The sequence below is a fragment of the Ips typographus genome, linkage group LG9, assembly GCF_016097725.1.
Source record: "Ips typographus isolate SLU linkage group LG9, UJ_Ityp_2.0, whole genome shotgun sequence".
Lineage (NCBI taxonomy): Eukaryota > Metazoa > Arthropoda > Insecta > Coleoptera > Curculionidae > Ips > Ips typographus.
In genome coordinates, this window is record NC_138430.1 from 4,111,413 (window position 1) to 4,132,441 (window position 21,029).

General features: G+C 31.8%; 1 protein-coding gene across 10 annotated transcripts in view; it reads right to left on the reverse strand.

Moving 5' to 3' along the window:
* The window catches only part of Ca-beta (Calcium channel protein beta subunit), a 67,965-nt gene that overhangs the window by 20,942 nt on the left and 25,994 nt on the right, over positions 1 to 21,029 (reverse strand). Inside the window, exon 1 of one of the 10 annotated variants that reach the window (XM_081987436.1) lies at positions 1,710 to 1,919. The exons of the other annotated variants lie outside the window; for them this stretch is intronic. Coding sequence (XP_081843562.1) covers positions 1,710 to 1,811 — 102 coding nt within the window. The 5' untranslated portion in view covers positions 1,812 to 1,919. Of the gene's footprint in view, positions 1 to 1,709; positions 1,920 to 21,029 lie in introns of those variants that run through there. 10 annotated transcript variants of the gene reach the window in all.

Consider the following 21,029-nt stretch of genomic DNA (forward strand, 5'->3'; position numbering starts at 1 on the left):
TGTCTCTTAGATTTGTCTCTTAGATTTGGCAAAATGTCTCTTAGATTTTCATAGAAAATTACATTTCCTACAATTTTTGTTTCTTGGTATTTTCCTGAATTTTGTCATGTGGCCAAGTTACGTAGACATTTGGACACTGCGTCCACTAAACATTCCCAAGCAAATATTTCCTTTCTGAGGCCCTTAAGGACAAAATGTCTTTAAGTTTTGGTAGAGAATTAAACTAGCTACAGTTTTTGTCTTTAAACTTTTACTGAATATTGTCAAGTAAAAGACAATACAGAACATTGAAATTGAAATTGTTTTTCAGGAACTCACAGATCTTGTCTTGGTTTTCGGAAAATAACTCCCTTCTGAGGAGGAATGGGCAATTACATGAACATCATACTACACACGTAGATAATGTCGTTAATGTAAAAAATGTACTAAATGTAATTAATTACGTCATCTGCATAGTTTTGAGGTTATGGTCTTACAATATCCTGAATCAGGATTCTAACATTACCGAAAAAAAAAAAATAACCGAAAACTAAGGGTGGTCTTAACAATATTAATTTTAAACAAGCTTAACTTATATTCTCGATTCTTATAACTAAATACTTGATTTTTTTTCATGTCTTAAATATAACAATAAATAACAAACAATACCATAAAGTAAAATTAGTTGTCCTTCAATTAAGATAATTTGTTACATTATAGTTACATTTCATACATGAAAAATTTAACTACATTTGTACGTTAACTACATGTAATTAATTACATTAACTACATACATTTACGACATTGCCCATCCCTGCTTCTAAGGTTTTTAAGGGCAAAATGTCATTCCTAAGTTTATATAGAAAATTAATGTTTCTACTATTTTGTCCCCTTAATTCTGTCGAGTAAAAGAAAATACAGAAAGAAAAGAAAATCAAATACCACCTGCCACTATTTTAGTTTAGAAATTGAAAAATTAATTACAATTATTGTTTCTGAAAGGTAATTCAATTATAGTTGTTGAATTACTTTAAGTAAGTTGTTATCAAATTATTAGAATATAAATAGGAACTCTAAAAGTAATTTTAGAAGATAGATTTCAAGTGATTAAGAGAAATTTGAGAAAGTTTTTTTTCTGTTGAAATAACATGTATTTTCCTTTTGTTACAAAATTTAAACAATACTTTTGTTAGTTAAATAATTAGATAACATGTCCTAAGAGCTAAAAGAGTATTGAAAACATTACAGGTTTATAGCTGAGTATTTTCTAATTTAAACAATTTTTTTGAAAAACTTAATTAATAATGGGAATTATTTCTTTTAGTTATACACTGCTAACCAACATATTGAACGCTAAACTTGAATTATGAATAGAAATTGCTTCAAACACTTATTTCTAAATATATAAGGCAAGAATCTTGGCCTTTGAATCTATATTTACACCGAATATTGGCGTGGTAGTACATTCGGTTAGCTGTAAAATATGATTTTATTCACTATAATCAAAATTTATTATTTCAGTGTATACTTATCGGGCGAAAGCAATTTTTAACCTTCACTATTATTGTTTAGCCATTCCAGGAATGATTGAGGTATACATTTAAAACGTTAATAGAAACCTTGATAATGTGGCATTTAAGTTTTATTTTAGACTGTTAAAACAAACAAAGCATAACTAATTTCTTGGCAAATCCATATAAACACAGGAACAAATAAAACTGAAATCTCACCCTTCGATTCTTCGATCTGCCAAACGGAATGTAAACGTGTTTTTTGTGTTTGATTGGGCCATCCCTATGATGATGGTGATGATGTTTGTTCCTGGATAACATTAGTAGAAATTCAATTCACAAACACTGTATAAAATGACCGAAAACCACTCGAGTATCACAGTAAAAGTACTAAAACAAAACTCTTAAAATAAATTAGCCATGGTCCCGTTTGCCTGTATCCAATGTTTAGTTGTATAAGAAACTGTCGTCCGTGGTTTAGTGAAATTAAACCTCTGCCAGAAACTGGGCTAAAAATAATTCACTTCATATTCAATGTTGTTTTGTTGAAACCCTTCGTAAGTTACTTTGTAACTTCTGCATGGATTTAGTGCCTTCAAAGTGTATAAGGGAAATAGAAATCTAAAAAACATCGACGCGAATTAATTTCTGTTTTGCATGTCTAGATTTGTGCCTTTTACATTATTTGTGCTGATTAAATTAAAATATGTGTACGTGTTTTTCGATTTAGTTTGTTTAATCACAATAACGCACAATACATTTTATATGCGTTTTTTTTCTGGAAAACAACACGCAGTTTTAAATTATTATAATAACGTATTTAATTATAATAATTAGTAAATAAGGGAATTTCTTAGTAAAAACCAGTAACGTTAAAATACAAAAATAGCTAAGCTTGTACAAGTCATCAAACTAAACTGAAAAGTGCGTATTTATTATACTTAGCTATTTTAAATAATAATAAAGTTATAAAACACTTAATATGCAATATCTACTTGTAATCTTTAACGATCTACTTATTGGATTATAAATTTTTGTGTTTTCTAATAAGTGCATTGGAAATGCAAATTGATTTTTATATACTAATCCAGATTGCATATTACAAAATTATCAATAATCTTTGAAGCGTGTAGAGAATTTTATGAACCATGTCTGATAAACACGGTGGAAACGTTTTGTTATTCTGGTGATTGAATTAATAATTCAGAAAACTGTGCTAATAGGTTATAAATGTTTTTTTTCATTTAATAATAATATTATAAGAAAATAAACTCCAAAAGTCGCAGCAAACGCAGTTGAAAATTGACAATTTCGTAATTTATATTATTCAGGTAAAACATTAAATTTTTAAAAATATAAGCTAAACCATATGGTCAAACAAAAAATAAAGTACGTATTTCAGTACCAAATAACGCCGGTGGAAATCCTACAAAAAATAGGAGTTTTCTTCTTTTTGTTACTTTTCTTTACTACCTCATGTTTAAATTATGACAAATAATATGTTTTTGAGATGAGAAAAATGAGGAAAATCTGAAGATATTATTATTTAAACAATTTGAAATTTACATTTACCAACTGACAATTGTCAAAACTGTCATAAGTCTCAGAAACACGTCTTGTTTCGAAAACTGCGTTAAACTGTAAATTCTTGCAAATTCTAGGCAAATTTTGCCAGTTTTGAAATTAGTGACATATCACGTGGTTTTTGGAGGATAATTTAGCTAGACAGTCACATGACCACTGTCAAAATAATTGTCATAAATCTCAGAAACACGTTTTGTATCGAATACTGCTAGAAAACTTTTCTAAACCCTGATTTTTGCAACTATTGAGCACAGTTTGACAGTCAGAGATAAAATTGCTTGTTAAACCCGCGTGGAGTGAGAAAATGACTGTTTTGAGCACATTTTTGGAAACGTTATTAAATTTCCTATCCAATAACATGAAAAAACACTTCAAGATTCGGTACAGTCAGGAAGAAAAGCGATGTCAAAGTTTGAACTGTCAGAAACACAGTTATTTGTCTCAGAAAAGATCATTTTAAAGTAATGTTCGTGCAATTTTTCAAAAAATCTTTTATAACTCACTTATTTAAAACATTCGGGATTATATTAGGTAAACGTTCATAGCCAATGAATGGAGCTATCACATGATGTTAAGCGGGTGACGCTAAGTTGTACCGTTTGGCCGCTAGAGGACGTCAAAGTTGGCTCTTGTTTTTTGTGGATTTTTGCTCAATATCTCAGAAACGCTTTAACTTAGAGGTTGAAATTTTTACCACAAACGCACCTCGATGGCAACTATTATTATCTCTACACTTTTCAACAAAAATTCAATTCAATTATAATTTACCGGTCAAATTTTCCTGGTAAAATAAAATATTTATTTTACCGGTTAATTTACCCACAACTACAATTTTTTATAACGGATTTTGATGGTAAAACTATCTAACACAAAATACACCACCATTTGTACTAAAGTTATACATAAGTACACCACAATTTGTTTTTTTATTTTAACAAAACCTTTTATTAAATTGTTATAAAAAAATTGTATTGTGGTGACATCTGTACAAATCCTCGCTGAATAGAGCAACGTTGTATTAGTTGAAACAGAGAACTCCAAAAATATCCTCCAGACTATATTGATCCCATATATTTTTAGTTGGCCATACTGGCCAATAGGTGGCAGGAGTAGTACATACACACTACACACAAACTAATAATTGCTTATCAATGAAATCAATTATTTTTTATCATTAAAATATAGTCTCCCATTATCAATACAAATTTAGCATTTTCTCTTGTTTTCGTACAATGTCATTAAACATTAAGTATGTTGTTATTTTTGGTCATTTTGATTGGTTTATTTAAGTTTTTTTTGTATTTGAGAAATTGAATTTTAATGCACAAATAAAAATCGTACTAAATGATTAATGGTTAGTTATGGTATGGTGATTTCAGAAGCTTTACTTTCTTAAGGTACTCCTGGATCTTGCAAATTTATTTTTGTAAAATTCTTCTTGATTTCTTAATGAATTGTACTTCCAGTATTACTTGAAAGCTTTCAAAAAAGCTGACAACAATTAACTACTTCAGCGTTAATAAGATCAAAAGTTACCACTTTATCCACCATTACATATATTATTCAATAATAGGTCTGTTCGTAGAGGCAATTTCAAACTGGTTTCCAACTGAAAATGGGAAATTGTTGACTTTTATTGGTTGAATGCTCACGTGACATTGACATTTTAAGGGTAATGGCCAATAGCTGGACATATTCCTCTGATTATTAGTTGGAGATTCGTTCTGCGAACAGACCTAATATGTTGTTTGTTCAACATAGTATTCAATGAGCATTTTCATTGTTATTTCCAGATTTTGACTCTCTTGACAGTAATGAAACATTTCTCATATTGTGATCATCATGATCGTATAAATGATTCACACTGTATATAAAATGCAACCTTGACATTGAACTTGAAAGTGGAAGGCGAGGTAGTAAAGAAACCAACAAAATATGACCAGATGTAATGCACTCCCCTGCAGTTGCGCCGAAATAAAGTGACTTCGAAAACGGTACGGATGGCATTCAAGGTTATTGAAAAGTCGCCCGAATTGAATGTGTCTTAAAAGGTTGGGCATGCAATCATATGGGCGAAGGTAGGCAAAGGAAATAATTGCATTGGGGTGTAACAAAAAATGTGGTACCATGTGTGCATGTTCAGTGGCGTGTGCAGAATGTCTTTTAATAAAGCAATTATTTAATGTCTTTCGTTTTTTCCCTCAAAATTGGATAATCTGATTTTTTTTTTAAATTGTTACATGCTAAAAGAATGTACAGGGTGTCAAATTGTACCAAAATGGCAGAATTGTGTCACGTGACTTTGACAGAAAACGAACAAGTGACATAGAGGAAATGTCACGTGATCTTAAAAAAAACAACCGGGTTGAACATAAAATCAAATTTTTTTGGTAATTCTTAAAAAATATGAGACAAAAAAAAATTATGGAAAACCTCCAAGTTCAGACAAACATAACTTTATTTATGAAAATAAAAAAAAGTGTATAAGGGGAAAATTGTAGAGAATCTTACCTTTTACCAGATTGCATTAGTGCACTTTGACCCTAAAGGGCTTTCTCATGGAGATATTCTTTAAAAACTGTGTCAAAACACAAAAAAGTGATTTGAAACATCCTAAACAAATTCAACCAAGTGTAACTCGGTTATTTTGAAAAATATCAAAAAAGAGTTAGAAGGAAATTTCTACGTTGCTGTGCAATTTAACTGCACCGTGTTATATATTTTTGAAAATGTAATTTTAAGTTTATTCCAAAAATATATAGGGTGTCCCGTTTAAAACAAGCATGTTTGGTTCATATCTTAAAAACGGTGTTCTGGAAGGTATGACTACTGCATCGTTACTGCACAGTTTCTGACAAAGCCAGACAATTATTGGCATTGTCAGATAGTTTCTGACAATTGTCGGACAGTTTTTAACAATGCCAAATAGTTTCTGGCATTACCAGATAATTTTTGACAATAACCAGATAGTTTTTGGCATTGCCAGATAACAATGACATTGTCCTATTTTACTGTAATTTTAAAAAGTTTATAGTAAAATTAATGTTTCATTTCATAAAGCTTACTCATTAAAACAATCCAATAATTGAATAAAGCAAAATGTAGTTGCATGAATAATCAAAACCAAAACACCCACATACAGCATATTGCAACTGCTTTGCATGATATGTAAATGGTGAAAAATAGCAAACAGAACGACGGAGACATGCACATTTACTTACTAGAAGAACATAAAGTAAATTGGCTTGCACGACCGAGAAATATTAAATATCAAACAGCACGAAATGCCGCAAAGCGGCAGCAATTCGGCTTTAACGCCGGAAGTCAAATGTGTCTCTAATGTAATAAGCAACAAAACTCTACATCTGGCGTATTATTTTCTTACTTTGGCCATTTTTCATGGTCGCAATACCCGCCCTTAATAACTTAGGGTCGAAAAACACGTTTCAATTTCACTTTGAAGAATTTCAGGTCGGATAGGAAATGCCAGCTTATTTAATATAGCTGCCATGTAAGGACATGCCAACTTTATCAAACAGGGAACGTGTAGAATTTTTAATGTTGCTTGACTTAATTGGATTGTTTTCGATGTTTAGTTTTGATTAAGGGTTGAGATTTTTGCGTGATTTTAAAGCTAAAGTAAAGGAAACCAAGGCAAAAATCAAATAATATGAGTTAATTCATTATATTCACGTTATTTCGACACTGAAGATTACACTACACTATTCACTTTCAAAAAAGATTCTGGGATTAATTGGAAGTATCCTTTAAAAATATTTTCAAATGTTCCAAATGCAGAAAAAGTATCTTAGTAGCAGAAAGGAACACTTAGTACATTACTTTATTTTTAGAATCTATGTTAATAGACAATTTAAAACCATTTCTCAGATATTCGTAATTTTGTAAAAATGTAGAACAAATTTGAACGTTGCCACAAGTTTAGAAATGTTGCAAAGAGTCTAAAAATGTTGCAGGAGTATTAAATATTTTGATGAAGGTCCAGAAATGTTCCAAAAGGTGTAAAAACTTAGAAAAAGGCTTATAAATGTGTGTTAAATGTGACTTAAATGTATATTTATAATTTAGAAAAATCAAATAGTCAGTTATTATTTTTTAATTTAAATTTAATGTTTGTTTTACTAGTGTAGAAAAAGTAAAATTTTTTCCAATATACTATTTGCAATTGCTGGTAAAACCTACTTGGAATGAGAAAATGACTGTTTTAAGCACATTTTTAGAATTCTCATGAGATGTCTTGTCTTATTCAATCAGGGAGAAAAGCGGTGTCAAAGTTTGTACTTTCAGAAACACAGTTTGAAAGAACAGTCAAGAACAAAATCGCTGGTAAAACCCACTTGGAGCAAAAAAAGTGACTGTTTTAAGCACATTTTTGGAATTCTCATTAAATTTCCTATTTAATAACCCGAAAAAATTACTACCAAAATTAGGACAATCAGAGAGAAAAGCGGTGTCAAAGTTTGAACTACCAGAAACGCAGTTTGAAAGAACTTTTTCTAAATTTACATATTAGCTTATCATCAACACTTTTTTACTTTACCACAAATGTGTGATTGATGATTGATGACAGTTAGCTTCTAACAAAAGATTTTTGATTAACAACAAGTTACTCTTTTGTTGCCTCTCTAAATTATGACACATACTGTACATAATTACCTACCATAAACCACCCACACAGGACAATTCCCCAAACAACCAATTTTCCTGCTTAAACCACAAAGTGAGAAAAGGATTATTGGATCCAAATGTTTCCAAAGAAAATGTATAAATATCCCGCGCAATGTAATCATGTCACACACTCCTCTCTTATTGCTCAAGAGATATTTTTGTCATTCAATCGGCTTAGCCGTATGTAGTGCGTGCTCTTAAAATAAATCCTAATCAAAAAGAATCGCACTTAAAAAAAACTTTTAAATTAGAACTACGCATATTACCCGGTATTTTTAAATCTTCGTCTAACGAAAAGAGGGGACCCCTGTCGCAGTTATTGAACTTTAATTAGGTGCATTCCTTAAGCACTCGAAAAACAACATTATAAAAATAGTTTTGTTTTAAATAAATGTTTATTCAAATTAGTTTTAATTTATTAACGTCTTGATGCTCGGAGAGTGGAATTGGCACAGAAACGCACAAACTATTTAATTGATTTTCTTGTATCCAGAAACCTTATTATTGTAATAACTCCCTTATTATGACAAACACGCGATATTGTCAAACTGTCGGAAAAACCCAATTTTGCTGGTTTTAGTAACTGTCAAGATTTAAATTAGAAATTACCAGTAATTTAGTAAAAGAAATCGAATCAAGGAGTGGTTTTTATTACAGTTTCGTGCAGCTCCGAATCTTCTTTAGGCATATATTAGGTAACGAATGGGTTCATATTTCTTGCTCCGTAGAAAACAAAATCAAATTTATTACTCTGATTTAGTATCTCTTCGAAATAGGCTCGGTTACATATTTCGGTAAAAGTATGTAAATGAGCTAGTTTTTTGGACACGATTGTCGAATTTACTGTCTCTATTTGGATAGGTGAAGCGTCATATCAATGGTCAGATAACTGATTACATTTTGTAGATATAAACTACGGTTTAATTAAATGAAATGTATCAACATATAAATTAAAGGGGGATTTTTAATGAAGACTATAGGATAATGAATATGTCAGATGGTTAAAAATTTACTGGACTTAATTAATAACAACTGTCTAAGTTATGACGTGTAGTTAGCAGTTTGGGGAACTTTCATCTAAGTTTTTTTAGCAAGGTTAAGATTTTACACAAGCTAATAGTAATTATTCTGCTTTTTCCTTTCAAATACAAAACTTAAGTTGGATGTCGTACGTTTACAAGAATTTTTGTCCCTGATAAGATTACTTCACGTTTTAGAAAAAATTGAAATTTAGATGCAATTTCAAAACCTATTATACATATAACTATGTACAGTTCTTCTTCACTTATGATACCACCTTGTGAAGTCAAAATTGTGATATTTTAACCTTGAACTGGATTCAGATTGCTGGAGACAGAAAAACGTAGGTAATTTTGGAAGACGCCTACATGCATCTAGAAGTGGAACAACATAGGATGAAGAAGAAGAAGACAGGAATAAAATTGTTAGATATTTTTCCAATTTCCAGTTTATTCTAATCTGGTGGTAAGAAAATACAGTAAGATCCACTGAACCTTCACTTTAATTTAGCTTTTACCCTTTTTGTGTCACTTAACGTCAAGTAACCAAAAAGTCATTTGATACACTTTAAGATTGCAAGACCAATCATATTTTGTATACAGAGTGATTCCAAAGTTGGGGCTTTCCTTTCACCTGCGAATAGGGCTTCAAAAAATAGGCTTTTTTTTCGTTTGAAGCTTTTTTGAAATATGAACAATAACGAAGATACAGCGTGTATACTATCGATATTTTATAGCATTTTTTATCATCTTTTCAACGATATATAGAAAATCTAGATTGGAGAACAAATTACAGCGTCACAAGGCTTCAAACCTGGCAACATCGCTGCAAACTCACAAAAAGTGACACAATTTTTGAATTAAAATATCTGAAAAACTGTAAAAGTTAAAAAAAAATCTCAAACACCATTTTGAAGCATTTTGCATCTTTTTTCCATTTGAGTGCAAATTACAGCGTCACAAGGGTTTAATCCCGGCAACAACTCTTTCAACTCACAAGAAGTGACACAATTTTTAAATTAAAATATCTTAAAAACTGAAAAAGCTAGACAGTTTGTTCAAACGCCAAATTGTGGCATTTTCTATCATCTTCTTCCCAATGATATATAGAAAATGTAGATTGGAGTGAAAATTACAGCTTCACAAGGCTTCAAACCTAGCAACAAAGCTACAAACTCACAAAAAATGACACAATTTTCGAATTAAAATTTCTAAAAAACTGAAAAAGTTAGAAAATTCGCTCAACCGACATTTTGTAACATTTTTCATTCTCTTTCTAATGATATATAAAAAATCTAGATTGGAGTGCAAATTACAGCTTCACAAGGCTTCAAACTTAGCAACAACGCTGCAAACTCACAAAAAATGACACAATTTTCGAATTGAAATTTCTCGAAAATTGAAAAAGTTAGAAAATTTGCTCAACCGACATTTTGTAACATTTTTCATCCTCTTTCTAATGATATATAAAAAATCTAGATTGGAGTGCAAATTACAGCTTCACAAGGCTTCAAACTTAGCAACAACGCTGCAAACTCACAAAAAGTGACACAATTTTCGAATTGAAATTTCTCAAAAACTGAAAAAGTTAGAAAATTCGCTCAACCGACATTTTGTAAAATTTTTCAACCTCTTTCTAATGATATCAAAAAAATCTAGATTGGAGTGCAAATTACAGCTTCACAAGGCTTCAAACTTAGCAACAACACTGCAAACTCACAGAAAGTGACACAATTTTCGAGTTGAAATATCTTAAAAACTAAAAAAATTTAAAAAAAATTGTTAATGTGTGTGGATAGGAAATAACCTGTCAGTTAGTTAAAATTAAGTTAAAGTTATTTTTTATTTTCGTTTTTTCAGTAAAACTTTGACACCCTGTATCTTCGTTATTGTTCACATTTCAAAAAATGTTTATTTAACCTTGAACCTTATTTTTTGAAGCCCTATTCGCAGGTGAAAGAAAAGCCCCAACTTTGGAATCACCCTGTATAACATTGATGGTTTGTTCTTTTTAAGTTAAGTCCCACGAGTATGCGTTTTCCAGATTGTACGAGTGACAATATTGTTCATAGAGGCAATTTCAAACTGCTTTCCAACTGAAAATCGAAAATTGTTGGCTTTTATTGATTGAATGCTCACGTGACATTAACATTTTAAAGGTAATAGCCAATAGCTGGACATATTCCTCTGATTATTAGTTGGAGATTCGTTCTGCCAACAGACCTAATATTAGCATGTGGTTTAATATAAAAAAGATATCTAATTAAGGTAATGATTGGTCATTAAAAAATATCAACATTTTTCTTACTCCACTAGAAAATTTAAATTTCTTGCGCCACCAAGACTCACAAAAAGGTCTCTCTAATAAGTCTAATAAATATCATTGCCCACGTATACCGTGCGTTACACTAATCAGATCTCCGGATGTTGCTGTACAACACATAAAATTAACTGTACACATAAAATCGCTTAAGAAGCCACGGAATATTCTTGGGAATTAATCGGTTCCTAGTGAGATATAAACCATGGCAACGGTAAGTATTATAGGTAAATTAAAAAATCTGGTTTTATTTAATAGCTTTGCTCTATACCGAATTCTCGTAAAAGTAAAACCTTTCGAGTTCACAACCGGTCAATCGCCTTCTAATGAACAAAACCTTATTATAAATTATCCTCATTAACGTCTTGATATTGAAAATTATTCCCAAGCGTTAACAACGCTCTTCGTTTCGAACTCGTCAGGATGATCAATTAAAAATATTTGGTTTAATTTTGTTACTAAGCGAACTTAATCTTGTCCTTCCACTTGATTCACAACATTTTGTCTTTAAAAATAAATTTTTTTTATCTAAACGCCCGCTTTGTCTTGTCTTTTTTACTGAAGGAAGAAATTATTATCTTTAATCAGGCAACATGCAACCATATTGGAAGCAATTTGTCTTCTTATAGGAAGAGATGGTAAAGTAACAGCATGCTAGAAGTACACGTCAAAATTAAGTTATTGGATATAAATAACAGATTTAGAAGTAATTTATTTTGTCTACATAAAGAGCTGGAGTTTATGAGATTAATTCTAAAGTAAAATATTTTTTTAAGGCCACAACTTACTTTATAGTTTTTATTAATCAACAGCTAAATTACATTCAAAACTTTTCTTCAATAATTATTGTTTTGCTGAAATTTTACTAAATTTTACTCAATTATTTTAAAAACTGTAGAAGCTGTGAAAAAATACTAAAGAAAAATTTAAAACTTAGACAGATTGTATTTCAAAAACATGTCTATAAGAAATTTTGATCAAACTAAGCTGTTCTATTGAATGCTGTAATCCTGCTAGACTAGCTCAGCTTGTATACAGGGTGTCTGGAAATAACAAAAAGTGTGTCTTAAAGACGCTAGAACCCTTCAAAAAACTTCTTTGAAGATGGTTTTTCTTTAATAGAACAATTCGACATTTAGCAATTTCCGCACTAGTGCAGAAATAGTAGTTTTCCTAACAAGTGTGCAAAGTAAGTCTTGTACGCACGATGGGCAGACAAGTGCGGACAAGATACTTTACACAAGAGTTAGGAACAATATTTTTTCTACGAGGAATAGATATTAATAATAGATATTTTGCACACGCGAGTGGAAAAAAGTCTTTTTCCGCACTCCTTTTATTTTTTCTAAAAGACTAACTTTCTACACTCACATGTGTGCGAAAAAGTATTAAATTCTGCACGCGAGTAGAAAAATACATTATGGCTGTTAGTAATCTGTTGTAAATGCATGCATGGAGTACACAAAACAGCAAAAACTATAGACAGAAATAAAATAATTATGTAAAAAATAACAGATTTTGTAACAACAAAACAGAAGTGTGTTAGACTATTCTATTTATTTTCTTAACTTGTAATAAGTTACTGAAATGTGGACATAAGACTAAAAAACCAATAACAGTTACCAAAATTCAGTCGGTAATTAATTTAAGTAGCACTGAAGTATTTTGGTATGGAGGAGCGTGTTAAACGACATGCGTTTCTTGTTTTACGCAACAAGCATGTCAACCTACGCATCTTGCTTCCACTCCTGTTCAATGTGTATTCAGCATATAATTAACGCCAATTTGCGGTGACTTTTGGGCATTGATGGTATGGCGAAGAAAACCCAGCTGTCTCTCCTTTTTTATCGCTTTATATGTGAAGCGATTTGATATGCTTTTCAGATGAAAGGAAACGGGACCGATATTACGTTTTGGTCGCTTTTTACCTCACCTAGTCTGTCTATTATCTCTAACTTGCGTATATTTTTGGATTGAACCGAAAGTTATTTTTCCCATGAATTTACATTGTGGTGATTTGCATATGACTCATTAATTCATACATATGAATATTACCTGTCTAAAAATTATAAGTATTTCTGTGTTTCTCACAGGATGCAAACACCTAGAGTAATTAATAAAAATTTGAAATTCCATAATTAATTTTAAATTATTGGAATATCACTATAGGTGAGAAGATTTGTATAAGGCTAGTTACAAATATTGATAAAGGATTGAATTTGCTTGAACATTACTGTAATAATTAATTATTGCTATACAAAAAACGTTCAGTTATTGTTTTGTCTTCAATCATGAGAAAACATTTCAAGTAATCTAGCTCTAGAATCGAAATTTTTGCTTTATCCAGTACCAGTAATATATTTTAAAAGCCTCTAATAATAGACCATTTAAACTCGTTGCCATTGTAGTATATAATTATATCATATATCATTTATTTTCATTGCTTAGAACCCACCTAAAAGGTTATATGGTCATCGGACTGCGGTCTAGGAATCTTAGTACCCACTTATACACTTACAACGAAATCAGATAAGGTTTTTAATAATTGGTCTAACAGTACAGCCGGATTGAAGTCATGTACACACGAGTTTTTTTTTCATAAATTATGGCTTCAGGTTCTTATTTAAATGAATCTCCGATCTTTAAAGAGGATATGTAATTTAACGTACTTAGACGACCAGTAAAGAGGAATAATGGCGCGTTTTTTTTATCTTCTGACGGCCATCGTTCATTTGCTGAGAAGATAATCGGATTCTTGTTTTAGTTATTTCATGCTTATCATAAGAATTATTATGGCATGTGTCTACAGTATTTACTGCAGTCATGCAGAACAGTTGAGCAATAAGCTCTAAATATGTCGTTTTTAGTTAAGTGCTCCTAATTTCAAATTTGACTGTCAAAACTAACTCAACGCTTATATACAATGGGAATACGCAAATTAGCTGCATTTCTTGGAAAAATAGCATTCCAAGTGGAATTTATAGCTCCATAGACTTAAATTTAACAGACGTGACATTAACACACACTCTGATGTCACCTGACAGTTGTCAGAAGTTACGCAGCTGTGACAAGAAATTACCAATCCAATCCAAAATAGGACTGCTTGGCTAAATCACACTGCACATTGTATTATAGGTCTATGGAGTAAAATTTGACAGTTGTGACGTAAGTATCAAAGTGTTTCTAACGTCAGAACTGTCAAATTTGGCTCCAGGGAGCTGTAAACACAACTCACAGTGTAATTTCTCATAGAAACACATCTGTTTGGCATTTTATACTGCCACGCCACTGGTGAGTAAGTTTCGACAGTTATAACAACTGTCACGTGACTCAAGCAAATTATTAAAGTGTTACTTAACGTTCCTACTGTCAAATTTGGCTCCATGGAGCTGTAAAGCTTCTCAAAGAGACACGCCTATTTGGCATTTTATACTTTCACGTCACTGAAGGTGAGTCGGTTTTGACAACTATCACGTGACTCAAGAAAATTAAATATTGAAATATTCCTTAACGTCAGAACTGTCAAATTTGGCTCCAGGGAGTTGTAAACCGAACTTACACAGCAATTCCTCAAAGAAGCACATTTTATAATTTCAGGTTACTGCTGAGTGAGTTTTGACAGTTATGACAACTGTCACGTGACGCAAGCAAACTATAATAGTGTTCCTTAACGTCAGAATTGTTTAAAATTTAGCTCCATGGAGCTGTAAAAGCAACGTACAGTGCAACTTCTCAAAGGAACACGTCTAATTACTACTTTAAACTTTCATGTCACTGATGAGTCAGTTATGACAACTATCACGTGACTCAAGAAAATTAAGTATTGAAATATTCCTTAACGTCAGAACTGTCAAATTTGGCTCCAGGGAGCTGTAAACATAACTTACAGTGCAATTTCTCAAAGAAACACATCTATTTGGCATTTTATACTTTATGGTCACTGGTGAATAAGTTTTGACAGTAATGACAACTGTCACGTGACGCAAGCAAAGTATAAAAGTGTTTCTTAACGTCAGAACTGTTAAATTTGGCTCCTTGGAACTGTAAAGACTACTTACAGTGTAGTTCCACCAAGAAACACATCTACTTTGCATTTTAAAATTTTCAAATAGTCCAAATTCCACTGCCTGAATTTTTGCTTTTGATATGTATTTCTCCTAAAATTCCTTAAATTTTCTTAAGACATTCTGGGGAAATTATATTAGTCAAAATGTAACAGCAATCTTGGTCATCAATACTTTGAAATGCATTACAGGTAAACCGATTCCAGAGATATTTCTGTTTGTTTTCCAATCATCTTATTACACCAAACTTCTTCTTTTAATGTTATTTGTACTCATCCTCAGCTTTTCTGTCTCACTCATTTCTCACATTATTTTTCATTTAACTCTTTCAGTCAGCATCCAACTCTTCAACAAAAATATTCAAATTACATGTAATACACTCTCATTGTCTATTCCAATCTTCCAATTGTCCTACATTTGCATCTACGCTCTTTAAAGCGTCCTCAGTTCGAAATTACTTCTATTTCTTCTTCACTAGCTCCATGTACATCTGTTTTTCTTTATCATCTGCAGCATCCCAAATCAGTCCTTACATGTTAATTGATCTTCTCCTATTTTCTCCATTCGGCTTGTGTTTACAGATGTAACTCTTCCCATTTCTTTTCTTATTTTGTATAGTACTCTACATATTTACTCTATTTCTTTTCTAATTAGATGAACAAAAACATGACGAGAAGAAAACGAGAAAGTGATAAGAGATAATCAATAAAATTAAAAAATTCTCTTCATCTCCTTTGTCTACCTAATGTACTTATTCTTAATTAAATAATAACATAATGAAGATATTTGGGTGTTGATGCGAAAAGAACTCATTACCACTTGCATCTAAAACACATCACTTATTGAAAATAAAATTCCTAAAGCTGTTATAATCTTATTCTCACACATTTCGGCCCTCAAAATTATCAAGGTGACCGTATAGCATATTGGGTATGTGTATAGTCATAAATTTAATGCCTACTTCTTTAATATGTCTAAGGTCCAGGTAAGATTTTTGTACCTGTTTTCATCTTAATGTGCCTTTATTCGACAACTTCGATTTTATGCGCCGTGTATGCGATTCTTAAAGGAACTTTTTGAGCCTCGTTTATTTAGTGTGCAAGCATCTTGCAGGTAATGGTCATGGTATCAGTGGCGGAGGTTTCATTTATTATTTACCTGTTATTGCTAACTAGAAATAGTGCTCCATCTGAAAGCAGTATTTCCTGCTATTTATCATGCAGAAGAAAATTAAGACCGTGTGACCAAAAGTCAAATTTTGTTGGTAAGCCTCCTTCAGGCAGCAATATTTTTACTTATTGAGTATAAAGGCCATAAAGCTTTATTGTCTTAGAAACAAAGTGGTTTTATGATCCGTGGTACTCTATAATTAAGCAATTTAAAGCTAAGCGAACAGGAAACATAAATAACGTTGTATTGCCAAATATATGTTTTCAAATTATAGATCAAGTTGCCGAATACTCAGATACTCCCATATTACGTCAATATTAAGAAATGTACTCTCTTCCAGGAGAAGTGGCAGTGACGACATTAACTGTGACGTCATGTTGAAATTCACTTATGTCTTAGATTAGTTCTCAAGATTTTCTTTGATTTAAAAGCTTTGTTTTTGTTTAACCATTCAACGTGGTCTTGAGATATTCAAGAAAAACTAGAGTAAAATTTGACGACCTCTAGCGGCCAAACGGTGAAACTTAGACCTGCCCGCACAACGTCACGTGATAGCTCCATTCATTAGCTTTCTTTTGTCATAAGGTGTGTCTATACAGAATGTTCCAAATAAGAGAGTTATGGACAATTTTTTAGAAAAGTTCACAAAATTTTCATTAAAATTTGGAATTTTTTTCTCTACTATACTAACTGGCTCAATCAAATAGACATTTTTTTTTGACAGACTTTTGACCTTGGAAATATGATTGGAAATTGATGATAAAGAGAAGAAAGATCATCTATGTAGGTCACAAGAGATACTCCACCTGATAATCCAGAGGAAGATTGTGGGCAAAAGGTCAATTGGAAGAAGAAGAATGGTTCAACATGTCTTCTGCACATCTATTCAGAGTGGCAGCTTCCAAGATCAGGATTGTTATGAGGTTAGCAAACCTCCGATAATGGAGAAACTAAATGAAGAAGTGTTTTCCTAATAAAATCATCAATCAACCAACATCTAAAGAGATTCTGACAATTTTAATCAAAGAAGCACAAGAAACTGATTCTGGAAACAACTACAAAACTAACAGTACTATTTGCAATTGCAGATCAATAATAATCTTGCGTTGATTCCTAGGACAGTGACTTCCAATAGCAATTTGGACCCCAAAAATAGCGAAACAAAATACATGGCTTATCTGATCTATTGCAATAAATATCAAATAGCATTTTCCAGTAATCGTATTCGGGTTTAGCATATTCAAGGTTAGCCGGTAAAGCATAAAACTGGAGACTAAATTTTACGATCGTCTGCAGTTATTTGCTTGCAATATTTCTTACAGGGAACCCACATTTATTTTGGTGTTGTGATTTACCTGCACCAATCAAATGTTAATAAAACAATTTCTAGCAGATGGTGTCTACACGCGAACTGCATCAAAGCCAATATTTGTTATTACTGGATATAATAACCTAGATAATAAAACTCGTAAATAAACTGCCTGACTTAATACAGCTCGTACTACATACAATGATGATTTAAATTTAGATTTTGTAGTGCAGCTGTAAGGAGTGTAATTTATTATTCCTACTGCCTATTTAAAAATACATCGGATTACAAAAATATGTTTTCAAGCTCAAGTAAAGAATTTAAATGGGACTTTGTAGACGAAATTTTAGAATAGGTAGGAATGGATTTGTATTACTCACGAGAGAATTACTAAAATTATTAGTAAATTTAATTTAAGAAGGTAAGAGACTTTCTTCAACACCTGAAATGCTTAAGATGATTCCCTAAGCATAAATTCAGAGATGTTTGAATGGAAAAACACAGGAGAATTTCTAAAAAAATTAGAAGATTGACATGCTTATAAAGTATAAAACTATCAATTGTGCGTATACAGGGTGTATGAAAAATGGCGTCTCTTAAGCTCTTCAGTACGTCTTGAGGAACCACACTGTATACTGCACAAAAATATAATATTATGACCTTTAACAGTATTTTTGTAAAATTGGCAACATTGTCGATGAGGTGAAAAGAAGTGCTACCTCCTAATTGGAAAATGTGAGACATGAAACATAGGTGGGATAGAATCAGTGTTGCCATGTCAAAATATTTAATGGCGGTAATAATGCTAGTTTGTTATATAAACCATACTTCAAAAATAAAAACATTCTTGCAGATTCAAGAACAAATTTGACATTAGTGAGAGATATCACGTGGTTTTGCAGGATAATTTAGTCAGGCAGTCACGTGACCCACTTGGGGTAAGAAACTGTTTTAAGCACATTTTCAGAATCCTTATTAAATTTCCTATCCAATAACCTGGAAAAAAACCCACATTATGTAGTACTGTCAGGGAAAAAAGCGTGTGGAAACAAGTTTGAACTGCCAGAAACACAATTTGAAAAAACAGTCAAGAACAAAATCGCTGGTAAAACCCACTTGGAGTGAGAAAATGACTGTTTTAAGCTCATTTTTGGAATTCTCATTAAATTGTCTATTCAATAACCTAAAAAATTACTATAAAATTTAGTACAGTCAGGAAGAAAAGCGGTGTCAAAGTTTGAACTGCCAGAAATACAATTTGAAAGAACAGTCAAGAACAAAATCGCTGGTAAAACCCACTTGGAGTGAGAAAATGACAGATTTAAGCTCATTTTTGGAATTCTCATTAAATTTTCTATTCAATAGCTTAAAAAAATTACTACAAAATTTGGTACAGTCAGGAAGAAAAGCGGTGTCAAAGGTTGAACTGCCAGAAACATAATTAACAGTCAAGAACAAAATCGCTGGTAAAACCCAGTTGGAGTGAGAAAATGACAGATTTAAGCTCATTTTTCGAATTCTCATTAAATTTTCTATTCAATAACCTAAAAAAATTACTATAAAATTTAGTACAGTCAGGAAGAAAAGCGGTGTCAAAGTTTGAACTGATAGAAACACAATTTGAAGAAACAGTCAAGAAGAAAATCGCTGGTAAAACCCAGTTGGAGTGAGAAAATGACAGATTTAAGCTCATTTTTGGAATTCTCATTAAATTTTCTATTCAAAAACCTAAAAAAATTACTATAAAATTTAGTACAGTCAGGAAGAAAAGCGGTGTCAAAGTTTGAACTGACAGAAACACAATTTGAAGAAACAGTCAAGAAGAAAATCGCTGGTAAAACACAGTTGGAGTGAGAAAATGACAGATTTAAGCTCATTTTTGGAATTCTCATTAAATTTTCTATTCAATAGCATAAAAAAATTACTACAAAATTTGGTACAGTCAGGAAGAAAAGCGGTGTCAAAGTTTGAACTGACAGAAACACAATTTGAAGAAACAGTCAAAAACAAAATCGCTGGGAAAACCCAGTTGGAGAGAGAAAATGATAGATTTAAGCTCATTTTTGGAATTCTCATTAAATTTTCTATTCAATAGCTTAAAAAAAATACTACAAAATTTGGTACAGTCAGGAAGAAAAGCGGTGTCAAAGGTTCAACTGCCAGAAACACAATTTGAAAAAACAGTCAAGGACAAAATCGCTGGTAAAACCCACTTGCAGTCAAAAAATTACTGTTTTAAGCAAATTTTTAAAATCCTTATTAAATTTTCTATCTAATAACCTAGAAAAAACACTACATTAGTTATTACGTTTTTTGTGTAGTTGGTTGGTAGTAGCCTCTGTAAGGTATTTTTTCTTAAGTGGTAATGGTTGGATTAGGCCAGAAAAAAGCAGACGTTTATTGTCTACCACGAGTCGACGTTTCGACCACTGTTGGTGGTCATCCTCAGGACTGTGTAGTTTAAAACGCCTTAGTAAGGGTCTTCATTCCTACCTACATTTTGAAGACCCTTACTAAGGCGTTTTAAACTACACAGTCCTGAGGATGACCACCAACAGTGGTCGAAACGTCGACTCGTGGTAGACAATAAACGTCTGCTTTTTTCTGGCCTAATCCAACCATTACCACTTAAGAAATTAGTTATTACTGTCAGGGTGAAAATCGGTGTCAAAATTTGAACTGCCAGAAACACAGTTTGAAAAACAGTCAAGACAAAATAGCTGGTGAAACTTATTTGGAGTGGAAGAATGACTGTTTTAAGCACATTTTTGGAGTTTTCATTAAGTTTCCTATTCAGTAACCTAAAAAAATCGTCATTTTTTCAGTAATTGAAAAGAAGGAAAAAAATGGCGCCTACTCATGGTTGATTCAGAAAGTTGCATAATGTCAATCATACCTTTGACGTCATTGAAAACGTACCTTTGACAGACTTTACTTCCTGACACAACTTGCATTGCAAAAATCTGTTTGTAACATAAAACTTGTTATAGATAAACTTACTGAAGAAAAATCTTTAAATACTTTCGATAGAAAGACATCTATTTACATACATTTACATGGTAAAGAAGTTTCAAGCTTCAAATGAATTTCACGTATGTAACCGAGCGTTTTTATTGGTTTTTAGATCTTGTTAAAGACCCAATCATTTAATTCAATGCGGATAAAATTTCTTAACATCGACGTAATAAATTTTTTGCCGCGGCGTAATAAATAAAGATTCTAATCGGTGATTGGAATCCAACAATAACGTGGTCCTTCAGTAAGCATAATGATCATTCCTCATGTTGTCAGTACTAAACAATATATGGCGGATTAAACGGCTATAAACAACTGTTACCAAAACACAAAAATATGTGAACAAGACATTCTGATGTTTGATTCATCTAA